Source organism: Pinus tabuliformis, chromosome X (genome assembly GCF_031772625.1).
Source record: "Pinus tabuliformis cultivar Carrire ecotype Pingquan chromosome X, CPIR1, whole genome shotgun sequence".
In the NCBI taxonomy this organism is placed as follows: domain Eukaryota; kingdom Viridiplantae; phylum Streptophyta; class Pinopsida; order Pinales; family Pinaceae; genus Pinus; species Pinus tabuliformis.
The window spans coordinates 20,120,431-20,145,918 of NC_142308.1; the positions used below are offsets into that span (position 1 = coordinate 20,120,431).

The 25,488-nt window shown below is 39.5% G+C and overlaps 1 protein-coding gene across 1 annotated transcript in view; it reads right to left on the reverse strand.

Annotated features, from left to right (window-relative positions):
- Positions 1-25,488, reverse strand: part of LOC149138117 (ARM repeat superfamily protein) — a 156,059-nt gene that overhangs the window by 106,991 nt on the left and 23,580 nt on the right. Inside the window, exons 2-8 of the mRNA XM_089453006.1 lie at positions 4,037-4,096; positions 3,740-3,809; positions 3,571-3,635; positions 3,369-3,430; positions 3,132-3,255; positions 2,955-3,012; positions 2,685-2,797 (exon numbers count right to left, since the gene is read on the reverse strand). Of these exons, the coding sequence (XP_089309132.1) occupies positions 2,685-2,797; positions 2,955-3,012; positions 3,132-3,255; positions 3,369-3,430; positions 3,571-3,635; positions 3,740-3,809; positions 4,037-4,096 (552 nt within the window). The remainder of the gene's footprint in view (positions 1-2,684; positions 2,798-2,954; positions 3,013-3,131; positions 3,256-3,368; positions 3,431-3,570; positions 3,636-3,739; positions 3,810-4,036; positions 4,097-25,488) is intronic.

Below are 25,488 nucleotides of genomic sequence, written 5' to 3' on the forward strand. Positions count from 1 at the left end.
ATTAGGGACTTAATTGCGGCCGTTGAGATGTCAACAGGAAAAGTATAAGAGGAGGCTTGAGGGTCACTTGGAGAGTACACCAGAGTGATCAATGATTCTATTCTCTAGAGCGAGATTTGCTAAGAGAGATAGAATCAGTGATCGAAGAGCAACTGAGGGGCATTGAGTACAGAGAGACAGAGAGGCAGAGATAGTACCCGGAGAGCTGCAGAGCAGCCAGAGAGAGAGACGCAGGAGCAGCCAATGCTCATGCAGGGCCACGCAGAGGTAGATAAGTGTTGCGCAGAGCACCAGAGAGGCCAGCGTAGCTGACGCAGAGGCTCAGACAGAGGACGCAGGGCCTCTTGGGGTTGACGCATGCCAAGATAGGTTGACGCAGGGCCAGTGTTGGGCTAGGAGAGGCTGATGCAGTCCAGATTGGGCAGACATTGGGGTTTTTGAGGCAGATTGGTGCCGAGTAAGTGCCCGAAGGATTATCCGGGGTTTCAGCCAGTAGATCTGTGTAATATTCCTAATTAGCCATAGCTAATTGGAATATTTGATTTTGCTCAATTTTTCCTTCTATAGTTATTTATAAATAAAAAGGTGAGGAAAGGGGGACATAACTCACTTTTTGAATAAAGTCACTCCCTAGTAACACAACGTTGTAATTTAAAAGGGGAGCCAAGGGGGCCAAAGGACCACGTAGAGAAGGGGGCCCACGTAGACACTTGGAGGGACTGCGCAGATGGAGAAGGAACACGTGGCAAGAGATAGACTACGTTGGAGGAGGTGGGCCTTAGGGTTTTGAGAGAGGCCAAAGCTATAAAGGAGAGAGGAGCCTCCTCATTTTGATCACAGATTATGTTGCATTTGAGCTAGTCACTTCGACTTAGAGCACGCTGGTTGTTTAGCTTGTCTGCAGCACTGTTTAGTGCATTGAGTGTCTCCGTTCGAAGATCTCACCCTTAGCCCCGGGGGACTTCGAGTGCCTACTCGGGCAAGGTAGTTTCATCAGTATTTTGCAGGAGGAGTGATCTCTAGAGTTGAGGAGGAGTTGAGCATTTTGATGACTGCGCAGTCTTGAGAGGGGAGGACGCAGTCTCTTTTGGTAGGAGAGCTCCGAACTAGGTTTTTGTGGCGGATTTGAGCTTGGAGATTGAGCAAGGGATCAGCCCTTGCATATTGGAGGATTTTGGCAGAGTTTCAGGTAGAGTTTTGGAGGATTCTCTTCAGGAGCAGCGCAGAGCCTTGAGGGATAGCGTAGATCCTCAAGGGGGTGATTTTCGGGGGTCAGTTATTTTAGAAAAGCTTTCTAGGGTTTTCTGGGTTTATTGAGCAGAGGTTGATTCCAGAGTTTTAGCATTTTCTGAAGAGGGGAACAACCCCAAATCCTCACTTGATTCGAGCAGTAGCAGCAGCACAGCAGTTCTCTGGCAGCTTGGACGCAGTTCAAAGAGAGGCCATTTCCTTACCATTCTGAGTGTATTTCTTCACTTGCCTTGTGCAAGTCGAGGTGCTATCTTTCTTATCACCTCTTGTACTCTTTCTATTACTCAGTATAATAAAATGGCTTAGCATTTCTCTCTGCATTTCTCGAGTATCTGCTTATATTCCATGTATACATTATTGTATGTTGCACTATTGTTATTTTTATCTCTTTGAGCTTCCCGGCTATTATACCAATTGTGTGTTTTCTCCTATACTCTTAGACAGAGTCTGGAAAGGGCCAGGTAGCCTCCAGATCTCGTCCTCTTTTCAGAGGCGACATATCTGGTAAACGCCCTCCCAGTCCATCTCTGGTTGGAGTTTGCTTGTGTTTGTGGGATACCCCTGATAAGGGATATTACAATCTGTCAAAAACTGAGGTATTACTGCCAAGGAAATTCTTTGTTGGGTAGGCCAGGTTTGGCACCCAGATTGTACTCTGATATTTCTTAATAAGAATACCCTTAGCTCGCTGCACCAGTTTTCCCACATTGGGTTTTTCCAGGGAAATTAGTCCAAAAATAATGGTGTCATATGGTGTGTTTGTTTCTGTTTCTTTTAGTTGTTGATCTGTAATATGTTGAGCATGTACTAGTGTTTATTTTAAGTATTTACATTGTAAATAACTTGTTAAGGAAAATAAAAGGTAGGTAGGAATAAATCAAATAAAGTGCATGGAGGGTTTCTAACTAAGTAAAATTAGAAACTTCAACTTATTAAATGAGCTTATTTGCTCCATCTTACTGAGCATTGTTGCTCCAGATATCGCTATTTTGGCTTTAGCATCATTGTATTTCATTTATGCAGATGTACTTCGGTTACCTATGGATACCTAAAAGCATACTTAGCATTACTGTACTTTCTCATTGAATAATCAGATTTTCCATCCTGCCTTTTGTCTCAATTTGACCTTCAACATGGCCTGTAATACTTGATTACATGTATCCTAAGTATCTCTTTGCAAATAAAATTAAAAGGAACAGCCTCCTGATTATTTGCTATAACTTACATCCAGACTTGCATACTAAGCCAGTGATATCCAAGTTTCCAGATAAATTATGTTCTATTCTCTGAAACAATATAACTTAGACCTTACAACCTAAATGCAGTCAGTGGCTGTTCACTTACAATGACAATTGCAACCAAGAGGAAAAGCCTGCATGAAATAGACCATGCAATTCAAAGATGTCCCACAATTAAAATTTTCAGGACATTACCTCCAAAACTTCCACCGCATCAATACTAATAAAAGGATCAGAAATGTGTTGCGCCCAGATATTTAAAACCAATGGTGAAATGATAGACTCTACTGCGACTGATGTTTCTTCATCTGTAACCACAAAAGAACTAAAAGAACTTAGGAAAGACATGATGTGTCGCACATTTTAATAGGAAAGCAATTTCAAAAACTTGAATTCGCTATTATTCAAGTCAAGTTATTGGTTCCATTTAGATCATGCAAAACAGCCAACATAATACAATATAACCTGCTTTAACTGCTGCCTGCAGAGTCTCCAAAACTAGATGCAATGTTTCATCTGAAGCCTGGAAATTGTCAAAATATAGCCAATCAAATTAAATATAAATAGTTTAAACTTAATGTACTCACTAATAAGAGATATTACTGACAACACGCAAAACTCCCTCTGCTCAACAATATATACCTCCTTTAAGAGGGCTGCAATGGCAGAAAAAAGATTGCCTATATGTGGACGTAGAATCTCGGTATTCGACCGAGGGAAAAGCTGAGACAATGCTCTGCAAGCACCTACCTTCACTGGTGGAGGACTGTAAAGACAAAAGTTCCTGCTTACGTTTCTACTCAAAAACGTCCTCATAAAGAAGAAACCTACCATAATACAAGAAATAGACTCCAGCAGTGTGAAAACAAAACTGCTTACACATCTAAAACAAACACTGTCATGGCAGCATAAACAAACTGCTCACATCTTCCCTTGTCAATCTGCAAATAATATAAAAACAAATTGCAAGAGAATTTACTATGCAGTATGTACAAAGTAAATTTTAACAGAGTTTGCTTTTCATGGATGCCACTCGTGGATCAGTAAGGAAGAAAAAGAACACTGCAATTATAAAATATACCACTGGCGAAAACTTTGCAGCAGCAGAGAAGGCACGTGCATGAAGAAATGGATATTCCATGACACCTGTAAATATATATAGAATTTGCATAACCACTTCCATCCACAAGCAAAGATACAAAGTTCTAGGATACAGAAACAACTAACCATTAATATGAACCCAAACACACCTGTTCCTATATCCTGAGAAAGCATATCATCCAGAAATGCTTCCAGATTGAATTTGTGATTTCCTTCATACTGCCACGTACAAGAGCACAAAAGGTTGATGTATGCTTCCTCAATATATTTAAACCAGGGTTTAACTGCTCAAATGCATGAGATCATCTTTACAAGGAAGACAAAGAACTCAAAGACAGACAAGGCCATTGTATGATTGTTATATGTTGCAGTTTGATGGTTAAAAATTAGCCTAAAAAGAGAGCTATATCCTAGAAATTTGGCAAGAACTGGAGCAATACAAAAACCTGAGGCTCAAGTAGTGAATCTGAAATTGATCCAATTGCAAGAATAGCTGCTTCTCGTAACTGCAACATAACAACCCAAAAGATTTTGTGGTTGGTTAGTTCCAATATAGAAAAAATTGTATCTACATATGGTAGAACTGCCAGAAGAGAAATCTATACGAGAATACAAACAGTAAACAACCAAAAGCAGACATATTCACTCATCTGCAAACTCCAAACATCAATAAGGATAATTGACGAGAGAAAAATTGATACATAAGTAAAACCCAGACAAATTATTCTGGTACACAAGGGTCCAGAAACAAAAAATATGTGTCACAGTCCGTAACAGAACCTCATTACTACAATAGTTTCTCTATAGCATATTTTACAACCTTTCATAGAAATGGACCAAATGGTAAGTTCCCAGTACAAAGAAAAAGGTTTCTTCAATACAATTTTTCATGTAATTAATATAACCAATTACCAATCTAATCAGCTAGCTAAATTGCTAAAGCAATTTCTTATCTTCTCTCATTGCTAACTGTACAAATCACTATGAAGTTGGGACAGTACAATTCTCCTCCACTCTAAACAATTTGTCATCTACAGCACTCAATACTAATCATTCTATAATATTAAATAAAATGTTCTAAGTTGTAATAAGACATCATTGGTCATGTTACCACCCAAACTAACAGGGCTGCCAAAGTCTCTGCAAGCTACTAAGATGGCACACACAGGACAACTGTGAACTGTCAGTTTGACATGAGTCCCCACTCTTTAAGCCCAACTCCTACTTGAATGGCTATAGGAGGATTCCCTGTAATAGATGTTTCACCCCACAACTAATAGACTAGTGCCTTCAATGGGATCTTGGGTGAAGAGGCGACATAAATATAACTTATTTAACTGATTTAGAAATGTAAGTTGGACCAAAAAGTAGTGCATAGCAGCAAGGAATTTTACTCTAAACTCAAGGGATCAAATGTGTAAATGACTCAAGAAAGTAAATTGTTAATCTACTTACCAACTATATAAGTCATCCTTGATTTGTACCTTTGGTAACGGGTTGTTCTGTGTATTTCTGTTTGTTTCCCTATGACAGCAGATCTGAAAACTGCAGAAAACAGCGAGAAAATCCCTTTGCAAGGCCACCCAAAAGTGTCTACACAATCTAGATTAGCAATTTAGGGGTGGAGGCAGTTAGGACAGCAACTATATGTGAAACTTATCCTTCCTAAGCTTCAACTATGCAACAAATCTGCATTTCCAACAAGCTGGAAACTTGTTGCAGAGGTCTAGGGGTCAAATCCCCACTGGGGGAAAACCCATCAATTTATTCCAGATATTAATTTTAGTACCTAGTGGCTGGAATCTATGTCACAAGGTTCGGCGAACTTTAACCTTGAGGTTCAAATTTTGGCGAACCTTAAAAAAAAATTGAGGTTTGGCAAACCTCATCGAACCTCATAGTCATTGACCAAGTCCATAAGATCAAAACTCATGACTTCCTATCGCAACTCAAGCTTGTAATTTATCCTTGCAGTTTCCATGTCTGTGATAGAATTTTTGATGTTTACTGATGTTGATTTCTTACCATTTTATCGTATAATTCATTTTAAGTTAATATATATAGATGAACCTAATGACAAACCTCATCAAAACATTCGAAATCAAACCGAACCTAATCATTGTCGAACCCGAACTATGTGACATTGGCTGGAATAAGTGTTGGAAATACTGACAGGGGAGGTGAATTAGTATTTCTTTCAATTGCTATTTTATGCTAGTTAAGATTTTTATCACAAAATAGACAAGAACATGAGATAAAACAAAAAAATAAAAGACTTACTCATCAAAATAGTGAGGACTCCAATACTCTTGTACAACAAATCACGCTCCAACCCATACAATAATATCTTTGAATTTTTCAAGGCTCCAACCTTGAACAGATCCAAGCTCCTACTTGGTCAAAATGAGGACTCCAATCCTCTCAACAACTTCCAAGCTCCAACTTGGTCAAAAATCAGGACTCCAATCCTTTCAACTCCAAGCTCCAACTTGGTCAAATCAAAATTTTACAAGAAATACTTACTTCAAAATGGTTCCAAAACGTCTTCAACAAATGCTTCAAGATTGCCTTCAATAACGCTTCAATAATGCTTCAACAAGGCTGCTCCAAAGGATGTCTTCAATCAATGCTTCAACTGATCTTCAAAAATGCTCCATCAAATCTTCAAGGATGTCTTCAACAACAGGTTAAAAGTGACTCAAAAACGAGACCAAAGTCTGCTCTAAACAAAGTCCAGGATCTGTCCAAGAGGGTCTAAGACTTGCTTCCTAAGTTGCATGAAACAGGGAAATAGGTACGAGTTTCCGAAACGGGCACGGGTACGAAATGTGACGCCCCCCCCCCCACCCCAAATTTTGGAAACGGGAAAACGCAATATATATATATATATATATATATATATATATATATATATATATATATAGGACATTTAAGAAATATGTGCAATCATAAAGCATATATGATACATTCTAATTTATTACATTATGATTAAATTGTCAATTGTCAATGCATAAACTATAAGTCTCTAAATTTACATCACATTTACTCATGAATGATCACATAATGAAAATAGCAATATCCAAAATCAGCCACGAGAAATTTCGAATTTCTTGTCTCATGCTTGATTGGGAATCTCATCCTACATAGCCCAATGACCTTAGTGCTCTTGATCAATGTTGCACGAAGTGGAAGCGAAGCGTAAGCGTTTTTTGGAAGCGGGGACGCCAAAGCGTCATTTTCCAAAAATCTAGGAAGTGAAGCGTCCGCGGAAGCGTCTGCTATATATATATATATATATATATATATATATATATATATATATTTATATTTTTTTGCATTTATACTCAAAACAAACATCCCAAATACCAAATTAATTGTAGAAGACATGAAAACATGCATATTTTTGCATAAATCAAGATAGATATAACATCCATTGTACATTAATTATCTAGCCTTTGCCTCTACCTTGATTGTCTAGGGATATTAGTCAACATTGCCCAATTTTGATCAAACTACCTAATTCAAGACTTAAAATATGGTAGAAAAAGCTTAACATGTTTGATCGATGATTTTGACTTGATTGAAAGGTAATTTTTTCCTAAGGGCGTGCCGCGTGACAAAGGAGTTCAACAATTAACACCACCAACACTAGGGTACATATAGGGCTTGGTGCTCTTGATTAAATGCTAATCGCATACCTTCATACTTGATATAATCTAATGAAATGCCACAATCCCATTGATCCTGAATTCCTGAACACTGTTAAGTCTGCTGAATTTTGAATAGGATATGAAATTCTATTTTCTCCATATGAAGTCCAATGAGGCTGGAACCACTCTCAAACATCCTGAGTCATTTCATGGTAATGTTAAAAATTTAAGTAAAAGGATGAAAATGAAAAATAGAGGAGAATGTCACATTTACTTTAAGAATTTAACATTACCATGAGGGAGCATCTGCTATATTTATATTTTTTTTTGCCTTCATTCGTCACCCTAACCCAAGGTAGACCCACCCCCAACAAGCAAACTCACCTAAAATTAAAAAAAAAATTGAAAAAAAATGATTTTCTAAGCACTTTTCCGGAAGCTTTTCTGGAAGTGTACGCTTCCTCCTCCGAATCTCCACGCTTCCTCCTCCGAAGCGCCACGCTTCCGACGCCTGAAGCGCCGTACGAAGCGCGCTTCGGCGCTTCCGAAAACGCTTCCAAATTCCAGGAAGCGGCTAAAAAAGCCGAAGCGCCGCTTCCGAATTTGGAAGCGCCGCTTCCGAATTTGGAAGCGCCGCTTCCGAATTTGGAAGCGCCCTTCCGGCCAAGCTTCCTAGGCGCTTCCGTACGGGACGCGCTTCGGGGCTTGGAACCGTGGGAGGGGGGGCGCTTCGTGCAACACCGCTCTTGATTAAATACAAGTTCCATACCCTAGTATCCTACGTGCTCTTGATTATTGGGAGTCTCCCCTGCATAGAGTGCTTGGTTCTCTTGATTAAATACAAGTTCCATACCCTAGTACATGACAAAATCCAATGGAAACATCGCAATCCCCCAATCCTGAAATCCTGAAAAATAGATAAGTCTGTTGGATTTTGAGTGAGATCTAAAATTCTACTTTCTCCATATGAAATCCAATGAGCGTTAAACCACTCTCAAACATCCTGAGTCATTTCATGGTAATGTTAAAAATTTAAGTAAAAGGATGAAAATGAAAAATAAAGGAGAATGTCATTCTCCTTTATTTTTCATTTTCATCCTTTTACTTTAAGAATTTAACATTACCATGAACTACATATCAACACTAGGGCCATAGGCTTGAACATTAGGCTGCCCACTTAAAAAAATCCTCTTTTTTGTAACTTGAGAGACATCCAGAAGATATTTTACTTGGCCAATAAAAAATTAGAAGCGAAAAAATAGAATTAAAAAAAAAAATAAAAAATAATAATAAAAAAATACAAGAAAAAGTCAAATTAGAAGAGGAAACTCCGTCGTACGGCCTAGAAATGTGTTTCCGGCAGTACTAGCCACGTTTCTCCCTCGAGAAATGGGCCAGTAAGGCCGCAAACTCGTTTCCAGGCCGTACGGTACGAGTTTCCTCATTTCCGTTTCGTTTCTGGCAAGAAACAGACCCATCTCCAACGTTTCCTGCAACTTAGCTTGCTTCCAACAAGGCTATTCAAACAAGTCTTCAAGGATGTCTTCAATAAGGCATCAACAATGCTTCAAGATGCTTCAAGAAAGTCTTCAAATATCTACTCCAAATGAGACCCAAATTCTGCTTCCAAACAACTCCAAATCTGTCTTCAGAGAAGGACGAAATCTGCTTCAAAAAGGTGTCAAAGTCTGCTCTTAAGAACTGCTCCAAGGTGAGGCAAAGATCTGCGCTTTATCATATTCACAGTAGGGCCTAGCCTGTGCCTTAATACAGGCCTAAAATCATTCCTCAGGAGGGGGGTCAAAGTCTGTTCCAATGCACTGAAGAATCTCCTCCAAAAGACTGAAGAAGACTGAGATTCCTGCTCCTTCCACAGCACCAAAAACTATCTTGTAACAAGCCTTCACAGGACCGAAAAAATAGTTGTCACAGGTCTAAATTTAGGGCCGAAATCTGTGGTCTGTAACAGACCTCCCACAGGAGCCAAAAAACAGTTCCAGAGTGTAGATGGGGCTGTTCCAAACAGGGACAAAGAGATCTGCTCCAAGGTAATTCAAGAACATGTCCAAGAGGACCAAAATCTGCTCCAAACGAATCCCAAGAAAACACAGAAAATGTCACCAAAAACCAGTAATCAAACCCATGTTTAGCTTCCTTGTTCGGTCCCTCAGTTCACGAGTTGTGAACTTCTTTTTGCCTCAGAAAAAATTGCTTCTATGCTTGGCCAAGTTGGGTGGATGAAATGGAGAAGCATAGCTCCTATTTATACTTTTTCGAACCTACAATGTGTTAGTTTTTGGTAGCATCGGAAGTGCTGTAGCATTGAAAATTGGTGGAGAGGCTAAGGCACATGAGTTCTAAAAAACCTAGAAACCATTTTGTAAAATTCCACCCGGATTGTTTTTTATTAAAATAATTAATATTTTTAATGGGGTTCCTAACTCTAAACTTAGGGATATAAAATATTAATGGTATTAATCAAAATATGGGTGAGAATGATCTAGAAGGCGGATCAAGTCATGTTTTAATCTTAGCCGTTGATTAGAGACTTAATCTCGGCCGTTGAAGACTCAATAGGAAAGGTATAAAATGGAGGCTTGGGGTTCATTTCGAAACACACACACGTAGAGAACAAATTGATCTGGAGTTCGATTTCCAGGGTAGGACGCTGAGAAATTTGAACTAAGTGATCATTCAGCAGCAGAGGGACAGTGAGAATCCGGAAATAGGACTTTCCAGAGAATACTGGGAGAGGCGGAGAGAGCTTGCAAAAAGGCAGCGCAATAGCTGGGAGAGCTGATGCAGAAAAAGTTGCCCGTCACGCAGAATTCGGAACTACCAAGAACTACTAGAACAGCCGGGAGAGCTGACGCAGAGGCAGTGCAGTAGCCGAGAAAGATGACGCAAAAAAGTTGTCTGTCACACAAAATCCAGAACTGTCTGAACTGTCAAGAACTGCCGGAACAAACGGGAGTGCTGATGCAGAGGGTAGAGAAGGTGACGTAGGGCTGACGCAAAAATAGTCGGGGTTAGCCAGTCTTGTGCCGGATCAGCCGGAATTCTGCCATGTGAAGTGACATAAAACTCACTCAGATTTTCCGCCAGTATTTTCTCTGTAAAGGATTGCTAGATGAGCATCATAAAGTTGTATTCATATATTTCTCCTACATAATAATAAAGCGTCAGAACTGCTACATCAGTTTTCCCGCATTGGGTTTTTCTAGGGACTATTATGTCCAAAATTAAGTGTGTCCTATGTATCTTGTTCTTTGCTTTGTTTTCTGTTTCATGAGATCAAATATTTAATTAGTGTAGGCTGCAGAAGTAATTTGCTTCAGCATTCAGAAGAATAACTTGATGAATGTAATTCAAAAATCAAGTAGGTGTAGTAGATTCAGATTTGCTGTAGTAGGGGTTCCTAGAGTCTAGGAAATTTCACACGATGAACCGACCTGTCTACTGTGTGAGGTCGACTTATGTAGGCCAACTTGTACTGAAGACAAATATGAATTTCTTGATTTAAAAATTTAAATTCTTATCAACTTAGAGGAGTTAAGGAGCAAGTACTTGTTAAAAAGAGCTTGAAATGCTCTACAAGCTTATGTAAATGTCTTCATGAACTAGTGTTCCCTTTGACATCAATAACAATAATTCTTCCAACAATAATCTCTCATTATCCTCGGAACAACAATGTTATTTGGAAAAACAATCTAAAAATTATTGCAAGTGTTTGGAAACTTGGGATGATTAGTACTTACTTGGATAAGGCCCTTGTACCTTGAGTTCTGTTGGATCTGCAGTATTTATGGATGTAAAATAACGTAGCTCTACAAAAACCAACTCTCATGAAATATGTGTGTTTGAAAGCCTAAAATAATCTTCAAAATATATCTTATCCTTGGATAAAATCTAAAATTATGGCTCAAAACCCCAATGGTTACTAGCTAATATTTAAGATAAAATTCAAAAAAGTGCAACCTACTATTTATTTAATAAAAAAGAAAAATAAAATGGTTTGTTTTAATAGGATGGTTGTTGAGGTATTCTTCCTTCAGCACAATATTACGTCCAAGTGTTGGGTTGTGAATCACAACAACTCTTAATTCAGCGTTGCACTTTGGACAATGAGATGGGTTTGGAGTTGATAACACTTTATCAACCCCACCTTTGTCTCAAATACTTCACAAGTTTTTGAATCCAAATAGGACTATACCACCCCCATCTTTGTCTAATATTCTTCACAAGTTTCTAAGTGCAACTATGAGCGACTTCTAGCAAACTATCTTCGATCTTCGAGGTGATTGTTGAATTCGAAGAAATCTTCACCTAGTTGAAGATATCACCCACAAGTTTTGTCCAACCACTGGATTTGATAGCCCCAACCTCCATCAAATTTGCAATGAAGAGTAGTGCCTTGATTGCACTCTCCACATGACTATGTAGCCCCTCAGTGGATTGTTCCTCCAATTTCTATGTAACCTATTAAGCATGCTTTTCTTGCACTCTATCATACAAATCACTATGAATTTGGGACAACAAAATTCTCTCCATTCTAAAGAGTTGGCTATCTATATCAATCAATACCAATGTTGCGACAATCGCGATCGGGATTAAATTGGCAAGGATCTAGAAAAATAAAAAATTGTAAAAACCAGGATAAAATCGGTAAAAATAGGTAAAAAATCGCAATTTTTGCAACACTAATCAATACTAATCATCATGTCATATTAAATGAAATGTTCTAAGTTGTAATAAGGCATCACTGGTCCTATTGAGTAAATTTTTAATTTGCTACATAATATCGAGTCTCACAAACTATTGATGTAGTCCTAATCCATGCCCTAGGCTTTTGAACAATAAGATAAAGAAGATAAGATGAATTTATTAATATCCAACAAGTGAGCTTAAAACTAGGTCAAGGGAACTCAGTTTTATAATTCATTGCAAATACGGGAGTGTGAAAACAACTCTTATCATCATTTGACCAAAAGAAAAAATGACTAAATAGTAGTAATTGTTACTTCCTCACTTCTAAGGGTAACTATAGGTGATTTCTCTTTGATGATCCACATTACAAACTATGAACTTGATGATGGAATTCAATGTTCTTTACAGGCAGTAGCCCATATATGCCTCTTATATCATGCTCAACTCACTCATCGATTAATGGGCCCCAACACGCATGAGGTACATTTGTCCATTGCTTCATATTGTGTGTTTATGTCTTGTTACTGCCGCCTAGCACACACACCTAAGTTAGTGAGAAAAAACCCTTAACCCCACAAGGTGTGGTTTGGTGGCAGAACTAAGAGATGGGGTTGTCACATGTTTCCAACTCTCTCCGTTAAAGCTCTCTCCTAAGTAAGCTAAGAGGGGTGGTCCCTAATGAAAAGTTATACGATATGGGTTTCTAGGAGATTAAGTTAAGTGGATTGTTTGTCAAAAATAACTTGTTTTCAAGAATTAAGCAAGCATATGAATAAATGAGCAAATTTCAATGATATATTCAAAGTATAGACCAGTGCCTTCAAGTAAATAACAATAACTTGCCCAAAAAATGAAATCAAGATACAATGATAGACAATCCCGCAAAATCAAATGTTAGACCAAGATGACCATATAAACATCAATTGCAACTATAAAGGAGATAATACTTGAAAGTAAATGCTCAAATGATAAGATAATGACATCAATTACTCATGAGTAAAATGACCATCAAAGCAACAAATATATGAAATAACTTGAAATAGAGTTGCACCTGTTGCACAAATTTTGTCAAAATTCCAAGGAAGCAGAAGTACCAATTTTTTCAATAGGATCAGATCATCTATCAGCAATTTATGTGTCATTGTAAACCCATTCTGTAAGTTATGTAATGTATTTTTTTTTATGCAATAAGAGTAGGTCATTCTATTCATTTTTCCTAAGAAACAAGTTACATAATATACATAATGCCCAAAGGCGATGTGGTCCAAAGATTTTTCGAGCCACAATGAGCCTTGGTAAACGAGCCAAAGGCCCACAATCCGGGCCAAGGGCCCACCAAACAAAACCGTGTGACCTCCGTGATACCAGCCCTCACCCAAACCATACGATCTGCCTCCCGAGATCTTACAGTGGGGAATCGATTTCGAAGAGCCAAACTGCACACCTGATAACCTTAAATCGGACCCGATAAGTTTTATGAGTTATTGATCTAAGAGATTTCGGGTCCGCCGGGGAGGATAACCCTCGGGCATGTTGTCCGCCCAAAATCCCCCAGAAGCATGCGATCCCAGCCTTGATGAAAAACTTGCTCGGGATTTAACCTCCCTTACGGACCCGAAGCCTTATAAAGTCACCACTTATATGTATTTCGGGTCCGTTTATCCTGTTAACTTCCATGTTGTTTGCCCCGCGAAATTCCTAGGATTGCTTCTATTCTATCTATCTGCCGACGCGTTAACGACACTCCCGGCATTGCTAATTAAGAGTCCATATTTATTATATTTCGTTTTCATATGAAGATTATGCCTGTAAATTGCATCCCACCTAAGAACCATGGCTTTTTAGATTACTAGGTTCACTTTCCCGCCCGAAGACCAAAGATAGAAATTTGTTGGGTACCTGACATCCTGTTCACTTATTTTCATGAACTGTCTCACCATGTAGACTAAAGGTCCTGTGTTTCTGTTAGTCCTCATCCTGCCTGTTTCTCCTACTTTGATAGAGCTCCCTATCCGAAGTCGCCTGTCTGAGACATTCTTCCCTCAATCTTCCCTGGGGGATCTCTGTCCAGTCATATTTTTTATCACTTTTAGAACAGAGTACACCTTCATTAGCCAAGATATCCGCTAATTTGTTGGTTGTTCAGCGTACATGTGTAAAACTGAGGGTCCTCATGTTCTGCAAATGGGATTGAATACATTGATAGACTGGCAGAAGCCGCCAGTGTCTCGAAACTTTGTCTGGAGCTGAGCCATAGCTAATTTTCTTGACCGAATTGATAATCAATTCGGAATCAGCTTCAATTATGGTATTATGTAGATTTGAGTCCCTCAAGATTTCTAAGCAATGCTCAAGGGCCATGAGCTCTGCCATATTATTAGTGGCTTTCCCTAGATGACTGTGAAAGATAGTTTTTATGAAGCCCTTTTCATCTCTTATGACTCCTCCATAACCAGCCATGCCAGGGTTTCCTTTTGAGGCCCCATCTATATTGCATTTCATGAAACCATGAGGGGGAGGTTGCCAGAAATCCTTATCCGTTGTTATATGACTTACATTCTTGTTTTTGCCCTGGGGGAAAAGCCCCTGAAGACCCAAATGCAGTAGTATATGCACCTTCAAATCTCTAAGCTGGTTCTCAGGGGGGGGCTTTTATGAGGGTTCCTACCATCTCATTGAGCTGTCTTAAAATCTGAGCCATGATACTCTGGGAGGAACCTTTCCTGGTTGTGAATATTCTGTTGTTGCATTCTTTCCAGACATCCCAGATTAGAAAGCCTGGAACTAAAGCCCAAGCTGTGTTGATTATTTCATTATCAGAGAAATTTTTCCTCCAGTGCTTCAGAGTATTGGTAATGCTGCCCATGTCCCTGTCTGTTTGTCTGAATATAGAAGCTACCCAATTCCACAAGGTGGATGTGAAAGGGCAGAGGTTGAGTAGGTGATCCATAGTTTCTTCTTGTAGTTCACATAGTTGGCATCTAGATGGACCGGATACTCCTCTTTTCCTCAGGTTTTCCCAAGTCAGAATTTTTTTATGTTGCACTAACCATGTGAAGAGTTTGATTTTCATCCAGCTTTGGTTCTGCCATAGGTCCTTCCATACTCTATCAGGGTTTGGAAAGTCAAACCCAAGGGACATTCGTTTGGCTTCTTTAAGGTTAAAGTTGCCTTCATTGTTTTTGCCCCATCTCAGTTGGTCTGAAGATGCTGATATCAGAATCTTTCTCTGGTCCAAGATGGTTGTTAAAGCTTCTGCCTGTGCCTTCAACGGGGAGTCATCACTGTATACCAGGTTCTTCCATATTCTCCATTTTCCCTCTCTTCTATCCTGATCCCAAAAGTCATTTACCTTGAGTAACCCTTTGGTGTCAGTATCGTTCTTGAGATTGACAAATTCTTCTCTAAACAATTTAGGTTCCTGTTGCCAATTATCTTCCCAAAACCAAGCAAGGTTTCCATCTCTGATTTCCCAGAAACTGTGTTTCTGCACAATTGCTCTGTTCTCCCAGGCTTTATTCCAAATGTGGGAGCCTTTGATGAGCCCTGACATTCTAATATGATCCCTTTCTTGCCAATTGTTTGCATATTTCTATTTCCAAATTTTGGCCCAAGGGGAAGCAGATTCTTTTAGCCATCTCCACCATAGTTTTGCCCCCAAAACTTTGTCTAGTGTTTCAGGGTCATCAAGTCCCAAGCCTCCATGTGTCTTAGGTTTACAAATCTTTTCCCAGGCCACTAAAGCCCATTTTCTTTTCTCTTCCCCTTTGCCCCAAAGAAAATCTCTTTGGATATTTTTGAATTGTTGCATAACTCCTTTAGGAGCTGGAAGGGCTGAAAACATAAAGATGGGGATCGTTTGGAGGATAGCTTTTGTGAGCACTAGTCTTCCTGCTAAATTCAAAGACCTGTTTGTCCACTTCCGGATTTTGTCTTGGAGTTTATTAATAACAGGCTCCCAAATTGCTTTGCTCAGAGGTTTGTCTGTTAGTGGTACTCCCAAATATTTGGAGGGTAGCATATCTCTTTGAAAGCCTAGAATTCTAGATATATTTCTCTGAATAGCAATGTCAGTATTAAAAAAGAAAATCTTTGATTTGGTTAGGCTTACCTCTGTACCCGCAGCCTTTGCAAAGTCAATAAGGATTTTCTTGTAGGCTAGAGCTTCCTTGACCGTGGGTATACCTTGCAGCATGGTATCGTCCACAAATTGTTGATGGGTCAAAGCATCTCCATTCAGGGTGAGTTTGAGACCTTGGATTTTGCCTTCTGCTTTGGCAAATTTGATAGCTTTTCCTAGCCCTTCCATCATGAGAATAAAGAGGAAGGGTGAGAGTGGGTCTCCTTCCCTGAGTCCTCTTGAAGGTTTAAAGGTTTTGGACGTGAACCATTTAACAGGATTGAAAAACTGGATGTGGTTACCAGGGCCATTACCCATCTTACCCAATGATGATCAAAGCCATATGCTATTAAAACTTCCCTGATGTATGCCCAGCTTAGTTTATCATAAACCTTCTCTAGATCAAGTTGTATAATCATTCATGCCTGCATATTGCTCTTAAGTGAGTGAACCACCTCGTGAGCTTGAATGATGTTGTTGAGAATTTGCCTTCCTTCCACATATCCAGTTTGCTCCTCAAACACGAGAGTTGTAAGAAGGGGTTGAAGCCTGTTTGCAATTATTTTGGAGATTATTTTGTACACCACATTGCATAATGCTATTGGTCTAAATCTGTCTGGTGTTATGGCATTATCCTGCTTTGGAATCAAGGATATGAAAGAGGTGTTGAGCGCCTTCAAAACTGTTTTGTTTTTCCTTGAGTCCTCCACCACATCGCAGATATCATGCTTGACAATGTCCCAACATGCTTTGAAGAAGTCAACATTGAAACCATCCGGACCTGGCGCTTTCCCATTTTGCATCTCTTTGATTACTTCGCTAACTTCCTCTTCATTCACGAGCTTGTTTAGATTATAATTGTCTTCTCTTGTCACCAACCTAGGAATATGCCTTGTAAAGTCATTGATGAATTGTGATCTGTCTATGAGAGGTTCCTCTACTATTCCTTGGAAATGTTGAACCAGAGCAGCTTCTATTTCTTTGTGGGTATTGAGTTGATTTCCTTGAGAATCTTTGATTTTTGAGATCCTGTTATGGGACCTGTGATCCATGGTAGATTTATGAAAAAACCTTGTATTCCTTTCTCCTTCTTTTAACCATTGTACCCTTGATTTCTGTTTCCAGAATATCTCTTCTTGCTTGCATAATCCTTCCCATTCTTGTTGATGATAATCAGCCTATTCCTTTCTCTCCTTGTTGAAGCCCTCTGTGATGAGGTTCTAATTAATTTCCTGTAGCTTCCTCTCAACTACTTTTTTGGCTTCAAAGATGTTGCCAAATTCATTCTTATTCCAATCTTTAAGCCTCAGTTTGATGTGTTTCAATCTCTACTGCAGAAGGAACATTTTAGTGCCCTGAACTTGCATGTCCTCTGTCCACCATTTTTCAATATAGCTAACGAAGTGAGGATGGGTAAGCCAAATGTTTTCAAACCTGAAAGGTCTGTTTCTTGGAGTTCCTATAAAGGACGCTTCAAGTTGAATAGGCCAGTGATCCGAGCCACCATAAGGGAGAATCATAGCTGACAAGTCAAGGCCTGTAAGGATGAGGTCCTCCAAGATAATAAATCTGTGTAGTTTTGAGGCCACTTGAGCCTCTCCTCCCCTTTTATTATTCCAGGTGAAGATACCATTATTAGTCTCTATATCTACTATCCTCATGTTGTTTATGAAATTCTGAAAAGCTACGGAATCTATGCCAAGTGATATGGTTCCACCCTCTTTCTCCGATAGCGATCTGATCATGTTAAAGTCCCCTCCCAGAATCCAGGGGATACCCGAATGTCTTTCTCTTAATTCCTCCAGTGAGGCAAGAAGCCTGAGTTTCTCTTCAAGTTTTTGTGGACCATAAACATTTGTGATTAAATAAACTTCCTTGTCCCCAAAAGGTTGGATAACCACTGATACATATTTCCTGGATGCTTCAGCATCTAGGATACCTATTCTCTGAAGGTTCCAAAGTGTGAGAATTCCTCCTGCTCATTTATCTGCGTTAACTTCTAGATATTCATATTTAATCAGCCATTTGTTGTGTATTTCTCTTATTTTGTCTATTTAACATTTTGCTTCCTCGATAAATATCATATCTAGTTTTTCCTCTTTCATTCTATTGCTGAGATTTCTTTGTTTCCTTTTGCTTCCTAGACCCCTAATATTCCATGTTGTAAGCTTCATTAAGAAAGGTTTGTAAATGAATAACTAGTTAGGTCTTTCATCTTACCTGAGTTGATCATGAGTTTCCCACACTCTATTAACAGCTCATTCTGTCTTTTTCTTCCTCTTTTCCTACCTGGGTTCTTGGGAGTTTGTCCCATTGTTGTCTCCATCGTTTTAACCCCTCCATTATCCTAACTGTCATAATTTCGTTTGACCCCCGCACCTTTTGTCTGAGTTCTCCAGAGGAATAGTTGTTGCACTCCACTAAATTCCTCGAGGTAATGATTCCACTCCTTTGGTTTGTTCCTGCTCCAGAAACTTTTCCAGATCGATATGTTCCCTTTCAAGAATATCCTGCAGTTCATGATCCTCTGTTCCCACTTCGCTTGGGGTCATCTCTTGGTCCCTGTCAAGTTCCATAGTGCTTGGCAAATCCTCCTTGTGTTGGTTGTTTTCAGGTCTATCCTCCATGTTGTCCTCCTTTTCCTTTTCTACATGGCTATCCTCCAGTTCCTGGTTCTCTTTATCGTGCCCCTCTTCCTCTTCTAAAATCTTGAACCTATTCTGATTAAGCTGCTTTTCCTCATTATATTTTTTCTGGTTCTTTCTCCCTCCTCTACCTTTACCTCCCATTTTGGTGAAACTTTCCGTTTCTTTCCCTAAGGTGGCTTTAATACTGCTCTCGATTTTGTTTAAAGGGCAGTCTCTGAAGAGATGTCCATGTTCATGGCATTTGCGGCATCGGAAAGGGACATGCTCGTAGTCCACCGCCTGCACCCATTCTTCATCGTATACTTCTAGAATTATCTCATCCAGTAGAGCTCCTGAAAGGTCCATTTCTACGCATATACGTGCAAAGGAGGTGTATTTTCCTCGCAGTGTGGCCTCTGATATTTTCAAAAAATGCCCTAGTTTATTTCCTATAGCTTTTAATGATTCTGGCTACCAATAATCCAGAGGTAGGTGTAGGAATTTACAAGGTAAGTTCCTCAGACAAAACACCAAAGGACACCGCTCACAAACAGATCGCAGATCAATACACCAGTACTTTTGACGTGGTTAAAACCCTCAAAGAGGGAAACAGTCCACGGCCTGAGCCAACGCGGCCACTTCAGGCAATTTATTAATAAAAGAATGAAAATTTACATAAGCTTCTCTCATGGACGGGTTAACTTACAAATGACCCTCCATGCTCTTTAAATAGAGATCATGGACCAATCGGGTGTTAAGCCACGGATCAAGTGTCGGTAATACCGAGGAGAGAATGAACCATCGGATCACTACATATCGTGACCATCGCATTGTAAGTTACAAAATGTACATAGTAAAGAAACACACTTTACCTAACTCTATACTAGACCAAGTTATACTTAACTATTTCCTATGTGTCGGAATATCCTAACATCTCCCCTTAAGAACAACTTGGGATAGGATTGAAGGATTTACAAATATGACACAATAGGAGAAGGAAGGAGGCACTAGAGCCTAACCCCCCTAGTGACAACTCCCTGAACTCCAACCATAAATCGAAGTTTAGTGAACTTCGCCTCTGTGAGAGCCTTTGTAAAGATGTCTGCAACTTGATCATCTATTGAACAATATTGCACTTCAAGAACATGGTCATGAATGAGCTTTCTGATAAAGTGCATGTGCAGTTCAATGTGTTTGCTGCGCTGATGTTGGACTGGATCTTTGCATAGTTGAATGGCACTTTGATTATCACACCAAAGTGTAGTCGGATGTTGCTGCTGAAAGCGAAACTCTGATAGGATCTGACGAAGCCACAAGGCTTCTTTACTGGCTTCTACAGCACCACGATACTCTGCTTTTGCTGAAGAAAGAGAAATGGCACCTTGTTTCTTGCAAGCCCATGTAATAGGTCCTGAACCAAGAGTGAACACATAACCTGCAGTAGACTTCCGATCATCATCACCAGCCCAATCGGAATCAGTGAAACCAACCAATTGAGGAGATGCTTCGGCACTATAATGAATCCAAAACTGAACTATACCTCGAACATAACGAAGTATTCTTTTAGCTGCTTTCCAATGACTTTCACGTGGGTTTTGCATAAACCGAGCAACAAGGCCAACAGCAAAGGAAAGGTCAGGACGAGTATGGGTTAGATACAAAAGCTTTCCTACAAGTTGACGGTATAAGGTAGCATCAACTTCAGGAGAAGTACAAATGACTGAAAGTTTGACTCCAGACTGAAAGGGAGAAGGGGCTGGCTTACAGTCTTCCATGTGAAAATGGCGTAGAATATCACAGGCATACTTGGACTGGGAAAGGGAGATACCTTCCTTGGATTCCAAGACTTGAAGACCAAGAAAATAAAGTAAGTGTCCTAAGTCTGTCATTTCAAACTTCCTTTTAAGGCTAGACTTCACATGGTTTATAAGGTTGGGATCACTACCAGTCAGGATAAGATCATCAACATAAAGAACAAGAATGATAAGAGACTTGCCCACTTTCTTGGTGTAGATGGTATTGTCAGAATGACACCTAGAAAAGCCATTTTGTAAAAGAAAGCTATCCATTTTGGCATACCAAGCCCGAGGAGCTTGCTTGAGACCATAAAGGGATTTCTTAAGCCGACATACAAGACTGGAGTCTGTTTGTATAAAGCCAATAGGTTGTTCCATATAGATTTCTTCATGCAAGTCCCCATGCAAGAAGGTGGATTTAACATCCATCTAATGGACTTCCCATTTGAAAGAGGTAGCAAGGAAAAGAACAAGGCGAATAGAGTTCATTTTGGCAACAGGGGAGAAGGTTTCAGTGTAGTCAATGCCTTCAACTTGTGAAAAACCCTTAGCAACAAGACGAGCTTTATCTTTATCAACTTTCCCATCTGGTCCATACTTGGTTCTGTAAACCCATTTGCATCTAACAAGTTTTCGTCTCTTTGGTAGAGGAACAAGATCCCATGTATCATTTGCCAACAATGAATGATATTCTTCATTCATAGCTGCTTCCCAATCTGGATGGCCTGAAGCTTCTGCAAAGGTGTCAGGATCATAATTCACTGAAGCTTGAGCCAGTAAAGAAGAGGCTCTATCAAACTGAGAACGTGTACGTCGCTGATCTGTAGGATCACCGGCAAGATCACCTGTTGCATCCCGAGTAGCACGGACCCATTTTGGAAGCTGAGGAGCTGAAGGAGGATCCTGAGAAGGTGGGGGAGGATTTTCATCCTCGCTTTCATCATCTGAAGAAGAAATATTTTCAAAAGTAGAAGAGATAGGGAGAGGTGGCACATCCGTCGAACTAGGCTCGTAGGCCGATATATTTTCAGCAAACTTTACATCTCTTCTAATGATAACATTTTTGGACTTAAGTGGAATAAGTCTATATCCTTTGACATCTTCAGAATATCCAACAAAAATACATTTTTCACTCTTAGGTTCTAAAGCTTTATGTTTCTCATCCGGAATATGGGTCCATGCTTCACTTCCAAAAACACGAAAGTGACTTACATCTGGTTTAATTGAGCTCCATGCTTCTTCTGGAGTGATATTCTTTAAAACCTTAGTAGGAGTGCAATTTATTATGTAATTTGCACAGTTAATTGCTTCTGCCCAATAATTAAGACTAAGTCCTTTAGATTGAAGCATACAATTAGCCATTTCCTTTAAGGTGCAATTCTTCCTTTCAGCTACACCATTTTGTTGTGGAGTATATGGAAGAGTATGTTGCATTTGAATTCCATTCTCAGTGCAAAAGTTGATGAATTTGTTGTTAACATATTCTCCGCCATTATCAGATCTTAGCTTAAGAATTTGATGTCCAGATTGTTTTTCAACAAAGGCCTTAAAGGCCAAGAACATGTTAAATACTTCACTCTTGAGTTTTAAGAAGTATACCCAAGTGCGTCTGGAGAAATCATCAATGAAAGTTAAGAAATACTTGTAGCCAGAGAATGAAACAACTGGAAGTGGACCACATAAATCACTATGCACGAGCTATAAAGGGGCTGAGGCATGCCAAGGGGCACGTTTTTCAAAACTATCCCGATGATGTTTTCCGAGTACACATCCAAAACAAACACCATCTCTGCAAGATACCATTGGAAGACCTGTCACCATATTTTCTTTACATAGATTCTGAAGGGAGCGATAGTTTAAGTGACCAAATCGCTCATGCCAAAGTTTGCTCACTTCATCGTTATGAGCAACAAATACTGAGGGAAGATTTGATGACCCAAAGTTGTCAAACTTATACAACCTTGTAAAATCATCAGCAATGCCAGTAGCTAAAATCTGTCTAGGATCTCTTAGGTCCTTAATTACAACATCGTGAGGTGAAAATTCAACGATTTTACCTTCACCTGAATGAGTTATCTGATATACAGATAAAAGGTTGCAGGATAAGGTTGGAACACATAATACATCATTAAACTGACCATTGTCTATATGAACAGTTCCAATCCCTACAACACTAAGAGATCTATCATCACCAACATATATATTTTTGGTGTTACAATCATTTAAAGAAGAAAACATGGCTTTGTTTTTGGCCATGTGATAAGAAGCTCCAGAATCAATGAGCCACTCATGAGAATGAGAAGAAGAAGATACATTTAGTGCATAGCCAGACCGAGATGCTTGACAACCACATGCAGAAAGTGCCATTCCTGAAGATGAAGTTGAAGTTGAAGAGTGCTCCAAATGGATGTTATGCTTCTTCATTGCTGCTTCCAAGGCTTCCATCTTCTTAAAGCATTTGGATTCTAAGTGGCCATCTCGATTACAAAAGTTGCAATGTCTATCAGTCTTCTTCCCTTTGTTTTTATTTGTCTTATCATTTTGTTGAAATGATTTTTCATTTTGAGGCTGAGATTGCTTAGGACCCTTGTCTGGTTTAGGACCATTCCTTTTATGATACAACTTCTTAGGATTCTTTGGATTTGGTTGCTGCTGGGCAGCTAACGCTTTCTTGGAAGAGTTTCCAAGATTAAGAAGACCAAGGTGTAAGAGTTTTTCTTGTTCTCTTATTAAAGAATCACAAAAAGAATCAAAGGAAGGGGACTTGTAGTCTTGTCTTTGAGAAATGAAGGCTTCTCTTGTAGAATGGAAGGTGGAAACAAACACAGAGTAGGCTGGTCCCAACTTAGTAAGAATGGCATAGATAAGGTTACTATCTTCTTTCTTAAACTTAACACCTTCCAAGAGAAGTCTAAGGGTCATGAACTTGGACAAAAAATCTTCAATGCAAGAAAAATTATTGGGGTCCAATGTAAGCAACTCATTTTCAAGTTGATGGGCTCTAAGTTCATTTTTAATTCCAAAAACTTTAGTAATCTGTTTCAATGCTTCATCAGGAGTATCAAGTTCTGCAATATGGAATCTAAGATCTGGAGAAATAGACATCCCTATCAACCCACGTGCTTGATCTTGCCTATTTTCCCATTTAGCTGCCTTATCTTCATCTTTCGGTTTGGTTTCTTGGCCTGAGGCTATTCTGTAGAGACCTTTACTTCTAAGTAAATCCACAATGTAGGACCACCATTGGAAGTAGTTGGTGCTGTCAAGAATAACTTGGCATGGACTTTCCATTTTAACAGAAACTGAAGCTATAGATGCTAAAACTAAGTGTTCCAATGGAAAGATTTCGAAAAATTAGGCTATTTCAAAAAAAACGGTTCTGAAAACGGCTTCTGGATGAAGAAATTATGGCTTTTTGAAGAAAATTTGATGAAGATGCCGACGAAGTGCGGGAATGTGCGGAAATGAAAAATCCGCCCCCACAAAAAGGAGACTTGAACTCAAGACATCTACTCTCATAAATTAGCTTTGGACCAAGTGAGCTATACAAAAAGTTTGAGAGAGAGAGAGGGGGGGTTGAAGCTTTGGGTTGCGTGTTTGCTTTGAGAAAGCTATTTTTCCCTACAAAACAATAAACACAAAACCCAACACGGACATACAAAAAAAATAAACCTTGCGGCTCGAAGTTAGCTTTAGCCAGAAACTAAATATTTTCCTCAATGTTTCTGATTTTCCGAGATCACACTAAGGTGCAGCGGAAAAGAGCATACGCATGAGAAAAATCCTTCCTTTCTGTTTCTGATTTGCCCAGATCGCACAGAGTCACGAGGCAAAGAGCATACGCAGAAATGAAAGGTATAGATCCGGTAATGAAAAAGGCTAAATAAACCGAAACCGAAATAAACAGAGAGAAAATAACTGTAAACTGCAAATAAACATTGTATACCTCCAGATCTTAAAAATGACATAGCTAGGGCTACCGGAAACCTTTTCGTGTGAAACGAAAGGGGTTCCACACTGGAACAGATGCTCCCAACACAATAGAGCAGTCCTCTCGGCCCGAAAGTAGTCAGAAACAGTAGATCTAGGAAACGACAGTCGGATGCAGTTCTACCGGCTTCAGATTTGGATCACCAACAGACGCGGCCCTCAAATAGCTCTGATACCATGTAGGAATTTACAGGGTAAGTTCCTCAGACAGAACACCAAAGGACACCGCTCACAAACAGATCACAGATCAATACACCAGTACTTTTGACGTGGTTAAAACCCTCAAAGAGGGAAACAGTCCACGGCCTGAGCCAACGCGGCCACTTCAGGCAATTTATTAATAAAAGAATGAAAATTTACATAAGCTTCTCTCATGGACGGGTTAACCTACAAATGACCCTCCATGCTCTTTAAATAGAGATCATGGACCAATCGGGTGTTAAGCCAAGGATCAAGTGTCGGTAATACCGAGGAGAGAATGAACCGTTGGATCACTACATATCGTGACCGTTGGATTGTAAGTTACAAAATGTACATAGTAAAAAAACACACTTTACCTAACTCTATACTAGACCAAGTTATACTTAACTATTTCCTATGTGTCGGAATATCCTAACAGTAGGGAATAGAGTCTTAGCCATACCGGAACCGAGGTAAATGTCTCTCGTTCCAGGACAAAATTCATCATCCATGGCCGCATATAGAGGCTTGCAGCAACATAAAAGTACGATCCTCCTTCAAACACCCTGTCTTTATCCTATATGTTTGTAAAAACAACTGTGAAAACACCCTTGGATCCAAGGTGCAGATCTATGTCTCCCCTAGGTTTCCAATGATTCTTTATACATGCATTTAAAGCTTTCTCCGTAGGCCATAACCCCATGAATTTACATATCACTGCATAATTCGCCATGTGCTCCTTATGCGCCTGTAGCACTGGATCACTTAATACCACTCGGGGTGTGAGGGTCGCCCTAGGTTTACATGGTCCTGCCCGACTTCTGTGCT